This window comes from Nyctereutes procyonoides, unplaced genomic scaffold, assembly GCF_905146905.1.
Source record: "Nyctereutes procyonoides isolate TBG_1078 unplaced genomic scaffold, NYPRO_anot_genome, whole genome shotgun sequence".
Lineage (NCBI taxonomy): Eukaryota > Metazoa > Chordata > Mammalia > Carnivora > Canidae > Nyctereutes > Nyctereutes procyonoides.
This window is the reverse complement of record NW_026575146.1, coordinates 80586616-80606977: the sequence shown is the minus strand read 5'-3', so window position 1 is coordinate 80606977 and position 20362 is coordinate 80586616. Positions and strand designations below refer to the sequence as shown.

The 20362-nt window shown below is 57.0% G+C and overlaps 1 protein-coding gene across 1 annotated transcript in view; it reads left to right on the top strand.

Annotated features, from left to right (window-relative positions):
* The window catches only part of RYR1 (ryanodine receptor 1), a 117391-nt gene that overhangs the window by 51536 nt on the left and 45493 nt on the right, over window positions 1–20362 (top strand). The window contains exons 49-72 of the mRNA XM_055309977.1: window positions 337–427; window positions 1328–1468; window positions 1869–2032; window positions 2149–2227; window positions 2481–2570; window positions 3046–3186; window positions 3561–3635; window positions 3737–3812; window positions 4132–4255; window positions 4898–5013; window positions 6511–6578; window positions 6679–6800; window positions 7268–7317; window positions 7733–7793; window positions 7893–8131; window positions 10970–11051; window positions 11773–11903; window positions 12019–12351; window positions 13213–13453; window positions 15499–15586; window positions 15666–15758; window positions 17812–17982; window positions 19491–19550; window positions 19825–19962. Of these exons, the coding sequence (XP_055165952.1) occupies window positions 337–427; window positions 1328–1468; window positions 1869–2032; window positions 2149–2227; window positions 2481–2570; window positions 3046–3186; window positions 3561–3635; window positions 3737–3812; window positions 4132–4255; window positions 4898–5013; window positions 6511–6578; window positions 6679–6800; window positions 7268–7317; window positions 7733–7793; window positions 7893–8131; window positions 10970–11051; window positions 11773–11903; window positions 12019–12351; window positions 13213–13453; window positions 15499–15586; window positions 15666–15758; window positions 17812–17982; window positions 19491–19550; window positions 19825–19962 (2974 nt within the window). The remainder of the gene's footprint in view (window positions 1–336; window positions 428–1327; window positions 1469–1868; window positions 2033–2148; window positions 2228–2480; window positions 2571–3045; window positions 3187–3560; window positions 3636–3736; window positions 3813–4131; window positions 4256–4897; window positions 5014–6510; window positions 6579–6678; window positions 6801–7267; window positions 7318–7732; window positions 7794–7892; window positions 8132–10969; window positions 11052–11772; window positions 11904–12018; window positions 12352–13212; window positions 13454–15498; window positions 15587–15665; window positions 15759–17811; window positions 17983–19490; window positions 19551–19824; window positions 19963–20362) is intronic.

The window sequence follows — 20362 nt, the reverse complement described above, 5'->3', positions numbered from 1 at the left end:
GCCGGGGCCGGGGCTCTGCAGGTGCGGCCCGGGCGGGGGCGCCGGAGGGAAGCTCTGCAGGTGCGGCGCGGGCGGGGGCGCCGGGGGGGGGGGAAGCTCTGCAGGTGCGGCGGGGACGGGGGGCGCCGGGGCGGGGGGCTCTGCAGGTGCGGCGGGGACGGGGGGCACCAGGGCAGGGGCTCTGCAGGTGCGGCGGGGACGGGGGCGCTGGGGCGGGGGTCGGGGCGCTCTGCAGGTGCGGCGCGGGCGGGGACGGGGACGGGGACGCCGTGGCGGGGGCGCGGGGGGCGGCCGGCCTCCGGCTGAGCCCGCGTGGCGCGGTGCGCATCTCCGCAGGTACATCCGCCCTTCCATGCTGCAGCACCTGCTGCGGCGCCTGGTGTTCGACGTGCCCATCCTGAACGAGTTCGCCAAGATGCCGCTCAAGGTGAGGGCGAGCCCCCTCTGGCGCGCGGCGCCCCCGGGCTCGTCGGTACCGCCCCGCCCAGTTAGCCTGCAAACCCGAGGGCGGCGTCCCTATGGAAACCTCTCTGGCCTTCTCAAGGGCACACTGGGATTTCCAGGACGGTCGCTGGGCGGCATTGGTGCCTCTGACGCTCCCTCATTAGCGCCTGATTTGCCTAACAGAGAGCCAGGCCTCACCTGAATTAGCACATATTTGCATGGAGTACACTGCTTTTCCTAATTAGCATGCTTACTCGTCTGCCCAGACCACCAGCCTTACTCTTTGCAAATGAGTGCATTTATTTCAATAAATAGCACCACAGCTATTCCTATCATTTTTGCACAGCGTCCCCTATATATTTTTTTATTTGCTTGCTGGTTTGCATAAGGAGATACCTCCAACTCAGATATCGACTGTTTTACATAATACATCTAAATCAGCCCCTGTTTCAAATTTGTGTAGTGGATATGGAGGCCCGCTTCCCAATTACCATATATTTGCATGGGGTTCTGCTTATATTTGTGTGCCATGGTCATTCATGGGAGCGCAGACTACTCCATCCATATGGCCATTCGCACTTTGCACACAGTCCTACTCATGGATTAATATTAGCACACTTATTTGTGTAAAGCGACACCAGACAAATCCAGCTCCAGTTGAATACCCATCCTGACTCTAAATTGGAATGCTAAATTTGCATAGTAAATGGGCCCAGACCACTCTCCAATAAGCATACCATTTTCTTTCATTAGCATCATTTGCAAAATCTGCATCGCCTTCGTAATATAAAAGCCCTGGCACCCCTGGCCTCCTTGGCTTTTCTTTTGCCCACCACCTACTATGTGCCTCTCATTTATGTGTCCCCCTCCTTCTCCCACCCAGCTCCTCACCAATCACTATGAGCGCTGCTGGAAGTACTACTGCCTCCCCACGGGCTGGGCTAACTTCGGAGTCACCTCAGAGGAAGAGCTGCACCTCACTCGTAAACTCTTCTGGGGCATCTTTGACTCGCTGGCCCATAAGGTCTGGGCACGTGGTGGACAAGGGGCTGAAAGGAACCTGATTGGAGGGTTTGGGGCCCAAATTTGGGGAATGCACAATGAAATTCCCAAATTTGGGGGTTCAGAGAGGGAGCCAGTTGTACAGCTTTAGAACCAGTAGAATCTATGAGTTTGGTCTCTGGTTTGGTTGTAGTGCAAGAGGGGATGGGCCTCTAGTTTGGGGGTTTAGGGAGGGGTGATAGAGGGTGGTTTTGAGGGTCCAGGTGGGTTGAGGTTTGGGTTTCAAGGAGAGAGACGATAATTGATGTCTGGGGACCAAGGGAGGAGGGTTAATTATTGGAGGGGTGAGTTTGAAGTCCTAGGGCTCCAAGATTTGAAGGCGCAGCCAGGCCTGCAGTGACCCCCACCCCTGGCGTCCCCAGAAGTATGATGCAGAGCTGTACCGCATGGCTATGCCTTGTCTGTGCGCCATCGCAGGGGCCCTGCCCCCTGACTACGTGGACGCCTCATACTCATCCAAAGCTGAGAAAAAGGCCACGGTGGACGCCGAAGGCAACTTCGACCCTCGGCCTGTGGAGACCCTCAAGTGAGGCCTGGGGGCAGGAGTGGGGTGGGGGATGGGAGCTAGGAGAAGGAGAAGAAGGTTTCAGACATGGAAGGAGGGGCCAGCCCCAACATCTGCCCACCCTATCCCCCTAATAGTGTGATCATCCCAGAGAAGCTGGATTCCTTCATTAACAAGTTTGCTGAGTACACACATGAGAAGTGGGCCTTCGACAAGGTTGGTGCCAGGGTCCCCCCTCCCCGGTGACCCCCATTCCTGCTGGCCTTTCTCAAGAGCCCAGCTTTTCCCTGTGGCCCTGGATTTCCCTGAGACCCCCAACTGTTCCTGGGACCTAAAGTCTCCCCTGGAACCCTCAGCCCCTCCAGGGGTTCCCTTGTGTGTGCTCCAGGCTGCTGTCTACCCCTCATGCTGCCCCCTGCTCTCAGCTCCATAGTGGCACTACCCTTACCGGTCCCCTCTCCACCTCCAGATCCAGAACAACTGGTCATATGGGGAGAACATAGATGAGGAACTGAAAACCCATCCCATGCTGAGGCCCTATAAGACTTTTTCAGAGAAGGTGAGCAAGTCTTGGGGCCCAGTGCTAGGGTTCCAATATGTAACCTCCAAATTTGGGCATTCAAGGAGGAGGGAGGCCGCTTCATCAGCTTGGATCTAGCTGGGACTGCAGGCTAGGGCTCCTCATCCATGGACTTTGCCTTCTCTCAAAACATAGTTGCCTCCCCTACACCCCGAACTCCCTAGGTTCCTTATTAGAGTCACAGATACGGGGTTTTATTCCTTGAGCCTACAACTTAACTTCTCTGAGTCTCATGTGTAAAGTGGGATATTGGGATGAGTGTGTTTGGGAGGCTCTGTTACAAAGCAAGTTAAGAGACCTGGGTTCGAATCCAAGCTGGAACACTTCCTCCTAGTCCTCTGGTCGAGGCTGTCCCCTTCTTAGGACACTGGAGGCCCAGCAGTAAGGCTCCTACCTCCGCCTCCCTCCCATCTCGTCCCATCCCACCAACTCCTCGGCTTCCTGTCCACCCCAGGACAAAGAGATTTACCGCTGGCCCATAAAGGAATCTTTGAAGGCCATGATTGCCTGGGAATGGACGATAGAGAAGGCCAGGGAGGGCGAGGAGGAGAAGACGGAGAAGAAGAAAACGCGGAAGATATCCCAAAGTGCCCAGGTCAGGGGAGGGGCCTGGACTGAGGGCGGGGTCACAGGGTAGTGAGCCGCTAGCGAAGGGGGCGTGGCCAGGAGGGGGCGTGGCCAGACCAAAGGTGGGGTTTGAGAGAGGAGCCGCGCACAGGGAAGAAGGTGGGGTCAGCGGAATGGGGGGGCCGGGAGCGGGGTGCTGGACCAGGCTGAGCGACCTGGGAAGGCGGGGCGACTGGGTCTGCAGAACCGCAAAGGGCAGAGGAGGGCGCGGCTTAGAGACAAGGCCTTAGGGAGAGGGCGCAGAGCGGGGGGCCCAGGGCCAGGTGGAGGGGGTGAGCTGTGTTGGGGCCCGGGCTTCCTGCCAGCCCATCAAGCCCTCCCGTCCCTCCCTCGTCCTCCCAGACCTACGATCCACGAGAAGGCTACAACCCCCAGCCGCCCGACCTCAGCGGAGTTACCCTGTCCCGGGAGCTGCAGGTGAAACCCCTGACCCTTCATCTAGGAGGTATGCCTCCTAGGCATGGAGGTGTTTGTTGGGGTTGGGGAGGACATCCTCTGACTCTCTCACCCACTCCCAGGCCATGGCAGAACAACTGGCAGAAAATTACCACAACACGTGGGGGCGGAAGAAGAAGCAGGAGCTCGAGGCCAAGGGTAAGGGAGCCCATCGCATCCCCGCACAGATCCCTCTTCACCAAAGTCCTCTAGGCATAGGCTCCAGAGTCATAGGGGTCTAGATTAGAGTTGTGTCACTTTGAACAATTGCTTTCACCCCGCCCCCCCCCAATAACAACACCATCGACTACCCTAAGGTTTTGCTGAGTCTATGAAGATCATCCGAAAGCCATGTTTTGGTTATTCTTATCTCTGTTTTTGTTACTATAATTATGCATGCCAGCAGCTGCAGGAGCCACCAACATGATCATGGCCTGGGTCTCCCCAGTCCTCTGATTTCTGGTCTTTGCTGCTCCAGGTGGTGGGACCCACCCCCTGCTAGTCCCCTACGACACACTCACAGCCAAGGAGAAGGCGCGAGATCGAGAGAAGGCCCAGGAGCTGCTAAAGTTCCTGCAGATGAACGGCTACGCTGTCACCAGGCACGTGGGCTGCGAGTCTGGCCGGGGAGAAGCGGGGAATGTGGGAGGAACCAGGGAGGCAGAAGCCCGGAGAAGCTGGGCTGGGGCGAAGCAGGGCCCGAGAAGGGAGGAGGCTGCGAGGGTGGGGCCTGGAGGGTGAGGGAGGGGCCAGAGAGGAGAGGAAGCCCAGAGGGTGGGCCTGAGGGGGCGGGGTGCGAAGGACACTAAGAGGGCGGGGCCTGGAGGGTGAGGGAGGGCCAGAGAGGAGAGGAAGCCAAGAGGGGTGGGGCCGAGGAGCGGGCGAGGCCAGGGGGAGGGGCTAAAGGGGGCGGGGCCGTAGGAGCCGGGAGTCTGAAGCCAAGGGGTGTGGCCAAGTGGGCGGGGCCTGGGGAGGGGAGAAGGCCACGAGGGGTGGGGCTTGGGGCCAGAGAGGGGAGGGCTCAAGAAGCGGGGCCAAAGGAGGAAGGGGCCGGGGTGGGGAGGAGCTAGGAGGGGTGTCTGGAGTGGGGGCGGAGTCAGGGAACATCCAGGAACTTGAGGGGGTCTTGGCGTGGGGCCGAAGGCTGTGGAGGCTGGGCCTAGGGGAGCAAAAGGGGAGCTGGAGAGGATTGGGAAACAGGGTGGCCGTCCCTCCGGGCTGACCCCCTCTGCCTGTCCACGCAGAGGCCTTAAGGACATGGAGCTGGACACGTCTTCCATTGAGAAGCGATTCGCCTTTGGCTTCCTGCAGCAGTTGCTGCGCTGGATGGACATTTCCCAGGAGTTTATCGCCCACCTGGGTACGGAGGAGTCCCTCCGTCAGCCGGCCGTACCCGCGGTTTCACCTCAGGCCCCAGTTCATGCATTTGTCCTTCCCTCCCCGTATCTCATTATTGTGCCAGACACTGGTCCAAAGGTGTTGAGAACATAACAGCGAATGAGACCAAAGTCCCTGTCCTCCTGCACTGACATTCCTGTGGTGCATTCAGACAATTAACATCGGATAACTTAGGTTTTTAGAAGACAGTTAGTGTTTTGAGAACAAGATTACACTAGAGTCAGCTAAGGAAAATAGAAGTGGGATGAAAGTGGAACTGGTTAAAAAATTTTTTAAAGATTTTATTTATTCACGAGAGTCATAGAGAGAGGCAGAGACATAAGCAGAGTGAGAAGCAGGCTCCCTGCAGGGAACTTAATGTGAGAGAGACTCTGGATCCCAGGCCTCCAGGTGTTGGAGGCAGATCGCATAGAGCTCTGCAGGGTGGGGAGTGCCCTGAGGGGAATGGCACCACAGGAGGGTTCTGAGCCAGAGAGGACCCTGACCTGCCTCAGGTGTTCACAGACTCCCCTTGGCTGCACTGGGGATGGCATCTGGACGTAGGGGCCAAGAGGGTGAGGACCGGGCAGATTCTGGAACTCTTTTGAGGCTGTTGGTATTCCCCCGCACATGTCTCTTACATGCTACTAAGAATCACAGCTGGCCCTCGTATCCCTCCCAGCTTCCCCCAGAGATCCCAGCGTGTCCCTGAGAGCCACCCACGGAGCCCCTCAGATGAGTGGCACAGCAGGACTCAAACATCTCGCCTTGGGTCCCACGTGCTGACTCTGTGCTGAGCCCCTCGCCTCTCTGTGCCTCAGTTTCCCCATCTGTCCATCATAACTGGCCACAATTCTGTCCCTTTCTTGTTGGGTGACCCAGGCTGAGTTATTTCACCTCAGTTCTCTCATCTGTAAAATGAAGAAGAGGGACCCACTATACAGACCCCCAAGTCGGGAAGAGATGTGCAAGCACATTTCTCACATTTGGCAGGGACGTTGCAAATGTTTGACAATGGGAGCCAGCCTTATTATTTTAGTTGTATTTTAGTAGTAGTAATTACGGTCACTGTTATTATTTTCTGAAATTGATTTCCACTCTAAAAGCAATTCTAATCTGTCTGCAGTGACTTCTTGTTTTATTCATTCATTTATTCATTCCAAATTGATTCAGTGTCAAGTATCAAAGTTCAGGAAGAAAAGGGCTTGTGAGGAAGGGGATGTCCCATGGCCTTACCCTATCTGAGTTTATCCTCCTCCCCATTTTCAGCCTCAGGAAGGGTTTGATCAAGGAGTTAGGGGATTAGATGAAAGATTGGGGAGAGAGGTTCACCTCAAAGCCAACAGAGGGGACTTTATACCAAGAGTTAATCTCTCATCTTTTCCTACCTTTACCCTGGTGTCCCCTCTCTCCAATGGAACACCCTGAGTTCCCCAGCCTTGAACCCACCATGACCCCTGTTTTCCCTCCCCCCCCCCAGAGGCTGTGGTCAGCAGTGGACGAGTGGAAAAGTCCCCACACGAACAGGAGATTAAATTCTTTGCTAAGGTGAGAGGTGGGCTCAGAAAACTGGAGGGGGCTGGGGACCCGGTGGCCTCCCCCACCCTTCACCCAGTCCCCCTCATCTCTTCCTCTCCCCATCCCCCAGATCCTGCTCCCTTTGATCAACCAGTACTTCACCAACCACTGCCTCTATTTCCTCTCCACACCAGCCAAAGTGCTGGGCAGTGGCGGCCATGCCTCCAACAAGGAGAAGGAAATGATCACCAGGTGGGCTCTGCTTTGACCTCTGACCCAGCCCCCTGACCTCACAGGATTGTGATCCTGGACCCTTGCTGCCCAACTCTGGACCTTAGGGGCTCTGTCCTGGGTGTTGGGCACCGACCACTCCACCTGCAGAGGGAACTGAAGGCTGAGGGTGACCAATTGTCCTGTTGTGCCTGGGCCCAAGGGTTTTCCCAGGACATGGGACTTTCATGGATGGACTGGCTGCCTGGTCAGAAAGACAGACCAGTCTCCCCAGCCCCCAGCCTCCCCGGTTCTGGTTTCTGCCCCTGACTCCCAAACCTGCTCATCTCCCCAGCCCCTCCTCACCCTTCCTCTCTTTCGTTTTCTTCCCAACCACTTGACACCCTCCCGGCTCTGCTTCCTGTCCCTCTGTCCCTCTAATTGCACCACTGCTGTCCTGGTCCCTTGGTGTCCTCAGTCTTTCCTCTGTCCTGTCCCTCTTTCTTCAGCCTCTTCTGCAAGCTTGCCGCTCTTGTCCGCCACCGAGTGTCTCTCTTTGGTAAGTAGCTCTGTTCCCTGAGCTCTTCTCCCCGTCTTTCCTCTTTCCCTGCAATCACCCACCAAGCTCACCCCAAAGCATTCCTGGTTCCTGGTTCCTGCCTCGATTGGCACAACCCTCACTGTGTTCTTCCACACCTGGGCGCACCTGGGTGTACCTGGGCATGGGCTGGGTCATCCTGGGGACAGGGCTGGGACTGGGACAGCGGCGGGCCCTGACCTCACAGAGCCCCTAGGCTGGGCACTGATGGCCCAAGGGGTCAGAGCTGGGATGGGGGAGGCACAGCGGGTTTGGGGAAGGACAGGGGCCTATGGAGTCCAGGTGGAGGTGGGGGTGGGGTTCGGGACGAGATAGATGTAGAGCAAGGCACTGCCCTCCAGCCCTTCCTTTACCCTGGCCTGTCCTCCTTTCCCAGGGACAGATGCTCCAGCTGTGGTCAACTGTCTTCACATCCTGGCCCGCTCCCTGGATGCCAGGTACGGGGCACGGTGCCCACTCCCACCCCTGTTCCCCTCGCTTTTCTGAAATCTAGAACCTCAGATTCTAGAACGGGTGCACCCCGGCTTCCCTCCTAGGACAGTGATGAAGTCAGGCCCCGAGATCGTGAAGGCCGGCCTCCGCTCCTTCTTCGAGAGCGCGTCGGAGGACATCGAGAAGATGGTGGAGAACCTGCGCCTCGGCAAGGTGTCCCAGGCGCGCACGCAGGTGAAGGGTGTGGGCCAGAACCTCACCTACACCACCGTGGCCCTGCTGCCCGTCCTCACCACGCTCTTCCAGCACATCGCCCAGCACCAGTTCGGAGACGATGTCATCCGTAAGGACCCCTGGCCCCGAGGGCGGGGGGTCGGGGGCCAATTGGGCCAATGCCGGCCGTCCCAGCGCGGCTAACAGAGCCCCCAGGTGTTTGCGAGTGTGGATTCAGGGCTCGAAGCCAAGTGTGCACTCAGTGAGCTGGAAGTAACAGAATGAGTTAATGAGGATAGGAGTTCAGCTGCTGCTCTAACGAAAAGTCCCTAAACCACTGCAGCTTAAGCAAGAAGAACGTATATTTCTTTCTCATGTTACGTCTAGTTATAAGTGGCTCATTATAAGTGGCTCATAATGTCAGAAGCCCAGGAGCCCCCCACCTTGCTACCCTGCCATCTCGGAGAGACTGCCTCTATCCGTGGGGTCCAGGATGGCACGCCATGGCATCCTCAGTCTAGCCTGGAGGAGAAGAGAAGAAGCAAAGAGGAGGGCATTGCAGTTCTTCTGAAGGAATGACCCAGAAGCCATCTGCATCACTCCTGCTTACCTCTGTCTCATTGGCTCAATTTAGCATGTGGCCACGTGTCACTGCAAGGGAGGCTGGGAAAGTGGCCTTTATTCTGGGAGGTCGTGTGTCCAGCTAAATATCAGAGGTCTGTTAGTAGGAAGAAGAAAAGAGCAGAAAAACGTTAAGAGCAGGTACTGGGAGTCCGTTAGCAGCGTGTACCCTGTTTATGCTACCAAACGGCACGTATGGTGTGAGACCCAGCCCCTGGGGTCTTGGGACACATGGCACACAGGGTGCAACATGCCTTTGCTAATGAGACACAGACAAGGTGTTACACCTGGGGCGGTGTCGGGTACTCAGAACAAAGAGGCTTATGAGACGTGGGCTGGACTATGGTGGAGCAGGGGGGAAGGACAGGAGCAGGTGGGAGAGATGCTCAGGAGGCCAAAGGGGTGGGCTGTGGAGGGGAGGCAGGCAGAGTGGGGCCCATGGCCCTGGCCCGGGCCCCGCGGACAGTGGGGCTGCCAAGGGACAGGGGGTGGAAGAAGTAACCAGTTTTGGGGAGATGCTGAGGTCAGTTCGAGACTTGGTGGTTGCGAGGGACCCAGGGAATACCCTGGAAAGTGTCGAGGATGGGCTGGAGGCCCCATGGGCAGTGGGAACTGGCAGAGAGTGGGGGCCATGTGTCAGCTCACGGTTTATTTGAAACTAGAACCTCTTGACAAAAGTAAGAAAAGTTGTGCTTGGGTCGGGTACTTCCCCCACCCCTACATTTTATTTAGAAAATTTTATTTATTTTTCTTAAAGATTTTAGTTATTTGAGATAGAGAGAGAGAAAAAAAAAACAGAGGGAGAGTGAGAGGGAGAATCAGACTCCTCACTGAGCAGGGAGCCCAAACTGGGGCTCCATCCCAGGACCCTGGGATCATGACCTGAGCCAAAGGCAGACGCTCAATCACTGAACCACCCAGGTGCCCCTATTTAGAAAATTTTATTTATTTAAAAAAAAACTTTAAAAAAAAAGATTTTATTTTGGGCAGCCCAGGTGGCTCAGCAGTTTAGCACCGCCTTGGGCCCAAGGCCTGATCCTGGAGACTCAGGATCAAGTCCCATGTCAGGCTTCTGCATGAAGCCTGCTTCTCCCTCTGCCTGTGTCTCTGCTCCCCCTCCCCCACCGTGTGTGTGTCTCGTGGATAAATAATAAAATCTTTTTAAAAAACTTAAAAAAAAGATTTTATTTATTTGTTCATAAGAGACACACAGAGAGAGGCAGAGACACAGGCAGAGGGAGAAGCAGGCTCCCCATGGGGAGCTCAATGCAGGACTGGATCCCAGGACCCTGGATCATGACCTGAGCCAAAGGCAGACGCTCAATCACTGAGCCACCCCGGTGCCCCTCTTTAGAAAATTTTAATGTATCCAGGAAAGTCAAAGAAAGAGAATTGTTAATAATTTGCCCCATATTCTTAACCTTTCACTTTCTGGGTGAAAGTGTTTATAAACCATTTTCTCAAACTTTTGAACGTGAGTTGCACACACGGTGACACCTCATCCCTAAGTACTGAGTCTGCATCTTCTGGAATGAGCACCTTTTCTCATTTAATTGCAATATCATTATCACCACGTACGTAGCCTGACTACTTAAATTTCCCCCATTACCCTCAAAATGCCTTTGCTTTTCCTTTTTTTTTTTTTAAATCAGAATCCAGTCAAGTTTCTCTCATTGCGAGGGCAGTTATGTCCATATAGTCTCTTCAATCTAGAACCTGCCCCTTACCCTCTTTTTGCCTCATGACATTTGTGAAGTTGTTGAGGTTCGTAACCTAGTCTTCCCGCAGCGGGGCGGGTGGTGGACGACAGTGGATGACCTAAAATTATAGTCAGGATTGGATGTTTGCTTGCATTTTTCCGGAAACAGTGTCCATCATGTCATTAAAGAGATCCATGACTCCTCTCTCAGGAAGGAACAACTAGCTTTTGTTGAGTGCCTGCTGTGTGCCATGTTCCAGTTGGTTTCCAACCATTAACTCTTTTTTTAAAAATATTTTATTTATTTATGAGGGACAGAGAGAGGCAGAGACACAGGCAGAAGGAGAAGCAGGCTCCATGCAGGGAGCCTGACGTGGGACTCTATGCCGGGTCTCCAGGACCAGACCCTGGGCTGAAGGTGGCGCTAACCGCTGAGCCACCCCGGCCGCCCGCATTAACTCTTGATCCTCACAACCACCCCACGAGGAAGATACTATAATTATGCCCATTTTACAGACAGGGGAACTGAGGCCAAGAAAGTGTTAGTACTTGCTCAACTGCCTTTGAGTATCCGGAGACTGGGAGGAGGGCGGGGAGAACTGGGATAGCGGCTGCATCCCCCACCCTCACTCTTCCTCTCTCCCTCAGTGGACGACGTCCAGGTCTCTTGCTACCGAACGCTGTGCAGTATCTACTCCCTGGGAACCACCAAAAACCCTTACGTGGAAAAGTAAGGAGACAGAGCCATATCTGGGGCTGGGGTGGGTGCCGTGGGGGCTCAGGGACAGGGGGGAGCAGGAGACGATGGGGCGAGTTCTAAGTCCACAGACCTGCTTGGCGGCAGCTGCAGTTCACAGAGGCGGCCACGTGAGGGCGCTCAGGGGAAGGCCAGCGAAGGAAGTGGCGGCCTCCGGCTCGGGCTCCGAGGCCCAATGGGCACCAGGCCCGCGGGATGCCAGGTTGCGCCTCCCTGGGGGCCGAGCTTGCCCTGGCAGGGGGCACACAGGAATGGGGGTGGCACGTGGGAGCCACAGCAAGCTCGGGGCACCGGGGAGGGCTCTCCTGGGCTGCGATCACCGGTTGGAGCAAGAGGGCACTTAAGCCCAGGGTCGGGACGCCCGGGGTGGCTCAGCGGCTGAGTGTCGGCCTTGGGCTCAGGCGTGATCCCGGGATCGAGTCCCGCATGGGGCTCCCTGCGTGGAGCCTGCCTCTCCCTCTGCCTGCGTCCCTGCCTCTCTCTCTCTCTCTCTCTCTCTCTCTCTCTCTCTCTGTGCCTTTCATGGAGGAAAAAAAAAAAAAAAACGGACAAGGCCACACCTGTGCCCTCGGCGGACCGCAGCTCTGCTCCCAAGAGTTCTGGGGAGAGGCACTTCCGTGGGGACAGAGGCTGGGACCCAGGACCAGGCAGCAGGCAGGGGCGGTGATGGGAGCTAAGTCGCCCCCTCTTCCAGGCTGCGCCCAGCCCTCGGGGAGTGCCTGGCCCGCCTGGCAGCGGCCATGCCCGTGGCCTTCCTGGAGCCCCAGCTGAACGAGTACAACGCCTGCTCGGTGTACACTACCAAGTCTCCCCGGGAGCGGGCCAGTAAGTTGTGCGCGGCGGGGGACTCCAGAGCTTGGGGGGGGCCCTGGGGTGGGGTTGTGGACACTGAGGTCTGAGGGTGATGGGTCGGGGTGCCTGACTCCTCCCCGCACCCCAGTCCTGGGGCTCCCCAACAGCGTGGAGGAGATGTGTCCTGACATCCCGGTGCTGGAGCGGCTCATGGCAGACATCGGGGGGCTGGCTGAGTCGGGGGCCCGCTATACAGAGATGCCACATGTCATCGAGATCACGCTGCCCATGCTGTGCAGCTACCTGCCCCGCTGGTGGGAGCGCGGGCCCGAGGCCCCCCCACCTGCCCTGCCCGCTGGGGCCCCCCCACCCTGCACAGCTGTCACCTCTGACCACCTCAACTCCCTGCTGGGTAACATCCTGAGAATCATCGTCAACAACCTGGGCATTGACGAGGCCTCATGGATGAAGCGCCTCGCAGGTGGGTCTGGGGGCACCAGGCCCCTGAGGACTGGGCGCTAGGGTCCTGGGGCTAGGGGCCTTGATCTGATGGAGCGAGGAGGAGATTCCAGGGTCCATGGTTTCGTGGGAGTTGGGGGGAGTCTAGGTTTTCTCAGGGTCAGAAGGCTAGGGGTCATCACAAGGGGTCAGAATCTCAGGCTCATAGGTGGATGGATGGGTCTTGGGGGTCCTCTAGGCTGGATTCTGAATATCTGGAGCCTTGGAGAGGGTGAGGAGCTGTGTCAGAGATGGGTTCCTTACACAAAGGGTCAGAGAACCAGGTCAAGCATCAGGGTCTCTGCTATGGAGGGGGCTGTAGGTCAGAGGTCAAGAAATGAGTCTTTAAAGGACTGGGATTCCTGGCTCAGAAGTTCTGTGTCAGGCGCTGGCTCAAGATAGAGATTGGGGGCCAGGGCCAGAGGTCAGAGGCTGGAGTAAGAAACCAGGGGTCACAGAATGAGGTAGGGGTCTAGGTATGGGCTAGGTCAGAGGTTAAAGACTAGGGTGAGAGGTCATGGGCTAGGGTAGGTATTAGGTTATGATTCAGTTGTTGGGGTCAGAGGTCAGGGGCGGCTCTGAGGCCGGCATCACAGGTTCAGTTCAAGGGGTATGGTTGGGCCCAAGGCTCAGGGGCTGGATCAGAGGTCAGGGCCTGAGATTAGGAATGGGATCAGAGGTAGAAGCTGAGGTCAGAAGGCAGGGTCAGGCTGGGGTCAGTGATCACTGCTGGGTCACAGGTCCAGGTCAGGCATCATGGGCTGGGAGCAGAGGTCAGGAATGGGATCAAGGGTCAAGAGGCCAGCTAGCAGCAAGTCCCCGGCCACCCGTTGTGCCCCTGCAGTGTTCGCCCAGCCCATTGTGAGCCGGGCCCGGCCTGAGCTCCTGCACTCACACTTCATCCCCACCATCGGGCGGCTGCGCAAGCGGGCAGGGAAGGTGGTGGCTGAGGAAGAGCAGCTGCGTCTGGAGGCCAAGGCCGAAGCGGAGGAGGGCGAGCTCCTGGTGCGGGACGAGTTCTCGGTGCTCTGCCGGGACCTGTACGCCCTCTACCCACTGCTCATCCGCTACGTGGACAACAACAGGTCAGCATGTCCCCAGGCGTCCCCATCCGCAGTCAGCCTGACCTCCCGATTCCCTGAACACCACCTGGCCCCCCCACCTTTTGAGTTACTATTAACTTTTTCAACTTCTCACCTGATCTTACCCAACCTTCTGACCACATCCCCTACTGACCTCTGCTTCTGGCCCACAAAACCCAGCCCACTGGTGTCTGCCCCCCTCTGCTCCTTTACACCTCCTGAGTTGAAGCCAGTGTGAGGCAACCGTGTTGGCTATAAGGAGCCCCACTTTCCCCTCCAGCACTGTCTCCAGGCTCGGGTGGATGGGGCGGTCTGATCTTCGCGGTGAAGCCCAAAGGTCAGGCCTTCTTCCGAGAGGTCTGGCCAGCCTGCTTCTCCTCAGAAACGGGTCTTTAATAAAAGCCGGAGCAGCTTTTAGCCAACTGTTAACACCCCCCTTAAATCAGAAGCACCATTTAGAGAATTATTAACTCCTAGGGGCAGCCTAATCCAGGGATCGTGAATAAATTTCAACTCCAGGTTCCATCCTGGTTGAAAGATTTTTTTTAATTTAATTTTTAAAAATATTTTTATTTATTTATTCATGAGACACACACACACACACACACACACACACACACACACACACAGAGGCAGAGACACAGGCAGAGGGAGGAGCAGGCTCCACCCAGGGAGCCTGACCTAGGACTCGATCCCGGGTCTCCAGGATCAGGCCCAGGGCTGAAGGCGGCGCTAAACCGCTGAGCCACCCGGGCTGCCCAGTTGAAAGGTTTTAAGGTTGCATCAACCAGGGCTGTGTAAGAAAGGGGGCTCGGGGGATCCCTGGGTGGTGCAGCGGTTTGGCGCCTGCCTTTGGCCCAGGGCGCGGTCCTGGAGACCCGGGATCAAATCCCACGTCAGGCTCCCAGTGCATGGAGCCTGCTTCTCCTTCTGCCTGTGTCTCTGCCTCGCTCTCTCTGTGTGACTATCATAAATAAATAAATAAATAAATAAATAAATAAATAAATAAATAAATAAATAAAAAGAAAGGGGGCTCGGATTGGTTAGCTATGTCTGTCGGAGCAGACATGGGAAGCCGTGGTACGAGTGCTGCGGACATCCGGGCCCACCCATCCTCCACCCAACCGTACTGACCCCTTCACCCAACCAGCTTGCCCTGTCCCAGTCACATTCCCTGCAACTGTCATAGTGCCCCCTCTCCCACCTCCTGCCGCCCACCCGCCCGGGCCCACCCATCCTGCGCTGATGAGCGGGTATTGCCATAGGGCAGGTTCCCAGGAGTCAGAGCCCTGGGTCAAAGAGTTGGGGTCAAGTAAACTGGGGTGACTTCACACAGTGGAATACTACATGGCGACGAAAATGAGCCAACCCTGGCAACACACAGCAACATGGGTGAATCTTGAAAGAAGCCCGGAAAATTAAAAATGGAATACATATTCCACCATCTATTTCTGTAACATTCGAGAACAGACAAAAATAACGCACGTGCAGGATGAGGGTCACCTGAGAGGAGGGAAAGAAGAATGGCTGGGAGGGGCGGTGAAGATACCTCTGGGTTCTAGAAGTGTTCTATTTCTTTTTTTTTAAGCTTTTTTTTTTTTTTAAAGATTGTATATATTTATTCATGAGACACACAGAGAGAGAGAGACACAGGCAGAGGGAGAAGCAGGCTCCATGCAGGGAGCCCGATATGGGACTCGATCCCGGGACTCCAGGATCACACCCTGGGCTGAAGGCAGGCGTCAAACCGCTGCGCCACCCAGGGATCCCCGAAGTGTTCTATTTCTTGACTTGGGTGGCGGTTGCACAAGTGTGTGCATTCTGTGCTTGTTCGCCAAGTTGACACTTTGTTACCCTTCAAGGAAAAGGGTAGAGATAGAAAAAAGGATCCCTTATTTTAAAGGAATGGTTAAGATTTTCAGATCACCTGAATGGCCAGATTGTCCCAGAAAATCCCCCCCCCCCGGACTGGGCGGTCCCCTCCCCTGGGAGCTCCCTGTGCGGGTCCCTGCCCCCATGGCTCACTGGCCCCCTCCGTGCCCACCCAGGGCGCACTGGCTGACGGAGCCCAATCCCAGCGCCGAGGAGCTGTTCAGGATGGTGGGCGAGATCTTCATCTACTGGTCCAAGTCCCACGTGAGTTCCTGTCCACTCCGCCCCTCCTTGCTGTGACCCTCGCCACCCGGTCTGATCCTGACACTGCCTCCCCCACCAGAACTTTAAGCGAGAGGAGCAGAACTTCGTGGTCCAGAACGAGATCAACAACATGTCATTTCTGACTGCCGACAACAAGAGCAAAATGGCCAAGGTGGGTGCTTTGCTCTGAGAGGACTTGGCGGGGAGGGGGGAGCACCCTCAGGACCTCCTACCTGACCCCTTCGCCCAACCAGCCTGCCCTGTCCCAGTCACATTCCCTGCAGCTGTCATAATGCCCCCTCTCCCTCCTCCTGCCTCCCCGTCTCCCTCCTCCTCCTTTTCCTTCCATTTCCCCCTTCTGCCTCCATCTCCTCCGTCCTCCCCATATACCTTCTTGTCCCCATCACCCTCTTTCCAGGTCCCTCCTCTCTCCTCGTTCCTCCCCATCTCCTTTCTCTCCCTCCTCCCCATCCCCTTCCTCTCCCTTCTCCCCATCTCCTTCCTCTCCCTCCTCCACATCTCCTTCCTTTCCCTCCCCCATCTCTTTCCTCTCCCTCCTCCCCATCTCCTTCCTTTCCATCTCCTTCCTCTCCCTCCTCCCCATCTCCTCCTCCTCTCCCTCCTCCCCATCTCTTCCTCCTCCCCATCTCCCTCCTCCCTGATATCTCCTCCTCATTTCCCTCTTTTCCCTCCTTTCCCCTCCTCCATTTCCCTCTTCCACCCCGATGTCCTCCTCTACCCATATCTTTCCTTGTATCCCCATTATCCCATACCCCACAGCTCCTCTCCCCTTATGCTTCTCAGAACTGCCCTCTTCAGGGTCCTAAAGAACAACTCCCCCACCCCTCCCTGTCCTGAATCGGGGTCTGGAGTGCCCAGCTAGGGGACATGTGTCAGGCTGGGGCAAGGGAGCTGGGGGGACCCACTTGGAGTCGGGCCTGGGGTTCTCTGAGGGACGAGGGTAACCCTTCTTGTCTCTGTCTGCAACCTGATGAAGCAGGCGGGAGATGTACAGGTCAGCCCCACATCTGGGACCTCCGCATGCCTCTTGGCTTAATACCCTGTCCTCCCCCTCAGCCCAGCTTCTGCATCCCCTCCAGAACACCCCGCCCCCGTTCCCCAACCCCCACCCTTGGCTCCCAGCCCCCAGCCTATTTCTCTCCCTGATCCCTGCCCCAACCATCCATGCCCTTCCCAACACTCAGCTTTTGGCCATTTACCTTTTTTTTTTTTTAACTTTTGTTTAAAAAAAAACAACAAAAAACCACCCCTGAGCTTTCCTCAAAGCATCAAAGCGTTGTGGTCTGAGGTCATAGGAAACAGGGATGGGGTGGGAAAGCACGCGCATGGTTGGGTTTAAGGCTTGGGCTCTGGAACCAGATAGACTTGGGTTCGGATCCTGACTCTTGGCAGTTGGCTGCGCGATCTTAGTCAGGCGTCTTATTTTTTTGAGCCTCGGACGGCAGCTGGGCGGCGGCCCCAGGCCCTGAGGCCCCACGAGGACCCAGTGGGATGCTGCATGTGTGGCCTCGGCGGTGTCTGGCACATACGTGGGCCGTGCTCCACGCCCTGAGCCGGAGTGGATGTGGCTCTGGCCAAAGCTTGTCACCGGGGCTTCTCTTTGGCATGACTGGGGTGGCCTTGGCCATGGGTCTGCACCCAAGGCTCCAGAACACGGCTGTGGGGCTCTGTGCCCCGTGTTTCTGCTTCCGGATCTTTCTGGATCTCTCTTCCATCCTCTGTCTTCCTGTCTCCTCATCTGTCTCAGTCTCTCGGTGTCTCTCTTTTTCTTCCAACTTCTTTTGTGTCTTGAGACTCTTTATGGCTCTGCATCTTTATTTCATTCTTGGGAACTCACTCTTGGGATATAAAGTATAGGGTTGTGCATAGTGTAGGGGAAGGGAGGTGTTGGACTAAAGTCATCAGGGGTTCCAGGGAGAAGACTACCAGAGAAAAGCCTGGAATTTGGGGAAATCTGGGAGAGTTTGGGATAGAGGTTGGGAATTTGAGATAGAGGCTGGGGTCTGGGAGGATCTAGGGTGAGGGCTGGGGGCCTGAGGTCAGATCAGCAAGGTCCAGGGTGGAAACTGATGCAGGCTCTGAGATGGGGAAGGGATGCCTGGCACCCAGGTGTTGGGCTGGAGTGTGGACAACAGCGGAGGTTGGGGCTGGGTCCTGGGGCTGGGTTGGGAGTTGGGCTGGTGCTGAGCCCCCTGTCCCCACAGTCAGGTGGGTCGGACCAGGAACGCAGCAAGAAGAAGCGCCGAGGGGACCGGTACTCTGTGCAGACATCCCTGATTGTGGCCACGCTCAAGAAGATGCTTCCCATTGGCCTGAACATGTGTGCACCCACGGACCAGGAACTCATCACGCAGGCCAAGAACCGCTATGCCCTGGTGCCTGCACAGCCCCCATTGTGGGAACCAGCACTCACCAGCCCCTGAGGCCCTCCTGAACCCCCAGAACCCCACTGGCAGCCCTCTCTTAGGACCCTACTGGCAGCCCTCTCTTAGGACCCTGAGGACTCAAGGGGTCCCTAGGATGTCCTGAGCACTCCCCACCCCATGATTCTGAGGACTCCCCTCAGGATATTCCCAGAACCCTGAGACCTAAGGACTCTAACTGGAACCCAACTGAAACCCAGGAATACCATTAAGATCCCTGGGACCCACGGACCATACTGAGCCTTCGAGGACCCTACTGAACACCGCCCCTCTCCCTCAGGACCATGCCTAACTTATTAGGACCCTGAGGGCCCCACCAAGACACCATGTCCCTCCCAAGACTCCTCTGAGTCCTCCACCAGGACCTCCTCAAAATCCTTGGGACCCATCAAGTTCCCCATGATCCCACTGGCTCTCCCCTGAACCCTGGAAGTCCCCTGAGCCCTCCAACTCACCACCTCTTTCCCCCCAGGGCCCTGCTGGCCCCACCCTCCTGACTCTGTTAAGACCCAACAGAGGCCCCAAAGACTCTGAGGGTGCCAGTGGGATCCTAATGGTCCCTTTCCCAGAACAACACCCAGGCCTCTGATGCATCAAAATTCCTAAGACCAACTGACTCCACCACCCTCAACCCTCTTAAGCCCCCTGAGACTCCAAGGAGGCCTCCCAGGATCCCTTACCTTTTAAGGGATAAAAATCCCCATCCTTGTCAGCCATAGATCCCCATAGAGGGATCCTAAGAATCCCTCCTCCCCAGGACCTGCTAAGCTCCCTGACAACCTATTAACCCTTCTGGGGCCTTGACGACCACTGGTTCCCCCTGGTATCACAAACACTCCCTTTCCTGGAACCCTAAAGACACTTTCCCTCAAAACCCCAAGCTCCTCCCAGGATCTGTTGAGTCTTGCCAAGAACCCAAAGAGCCCTCCAGGCCCCCTCTGACCCCTCAGCTTGGTTTTTGAGGGTCCCAGTCTCCTGGGAGTCTTCTAAGAAATCTCCCCTACTGACCCCTCCTTTGGCCTCCATGGAAATCCCACCAGTGACTTGAGCTGCCCAATCCCTCATGACCTGTTGATCTGGCCTCCCTTATAACCCCCTCACCTCCTCTGGTCTTCAAAAACTCCCTGCCCATCCCCCAGCCCTGCTTTGACTCTCATCTGACCCCCAATCACCCATCGGTGCCCTTACTTGACCTTCGAGAACATTCTCTCATCATCCCCTACCTCTTCTCACACCCCAAGGCCCCTCTAATCCTCACTGTCCCTTCAGGGTGTGACTGTGGCCTCCAGAACTCCCTTCTGACCATTCCTGGCCTTTGGACCCTTTCCGTTTCTCCTAGAATCCACCCCACGCAGCCCCCCCCCGCCAGCTGCTGGGGTGATAGCCTGGAAGGGAAAGGGGTGAGGGTTAAGGAGGACGCTGGGACATCACAGTGACCCAGCCTGGCCATGTCTCCCCAGAAAGACACAGACGAAGAGGTCCGGGAATATCTGCAAAACAACCTTCACCTTCAGGGAAAGGTAACTTCCTTAATCCGCAAACGGAAGGGGCATGTTAGGACCAGAGCGACAATGCCAGCCAAGGGCACTTACTGTGTACCAGGCATTCTGAGGGACCTTAACTTGTACTCACCCACTGAATCGTCACAGCACCGAAGGGGGGGCGGGGGGCAGCCACAGAAGCCCACCCGCGGCAGAGGGGCCCTCAGACGAGCCCGGCTGGGGAGCCCGGCTGGGGAGCGGGGAACCGGTCGGAGAGGGGCCCTCACGTCTGCCACCTTCCTTCCTCCCTCAGGTCGAAGGCTCCCCTTCTTTGCGCTGGCAGATGGCCTTGTACCGGGGCCTCCCGGGCCGCGAGGAGGACGCCGACGACCCCGAGAAAATCGTGCGCAGAGTCCAGGAAGTGTCTGCGGTGCTCTACCACCTGGAGCAGGTGGCTGGGGGCTGCAGGGGTCTTACCGCGAGCCGCCGAAGCTTGGGTCTCGGGGCGGGCAAGGGGCGGGGCAGGGGCGGGCCTTCAGGCTATGGGCGGAGCCTGAGGCTGGAACTTAGGCCTTTGGGCGGGGCAGGGGCGGGCCTTGAGGCTGAGGGCGGGGCCTGAGGCTGAACTGTAGGCCTCTGGGCGGGGCGGGGGCGGGCCTTGAGGCTGAGGGCGGGGCCTGAGGCTGAACCCTAGGCCTCTGGGCGGGGCGGGGGCGGGGTTTGAGGCTGTGGGTGGGGCCTGAGGCTGAACCATAGGCCTCTGGGCGGGTCAGGGGCGGGCCTTGAGGCTGTGGGCGGGGTCTGAGGCTGAACCGTAGGCCTCTGGGAAGGCAGGGGGCGGGCCTTGAGGC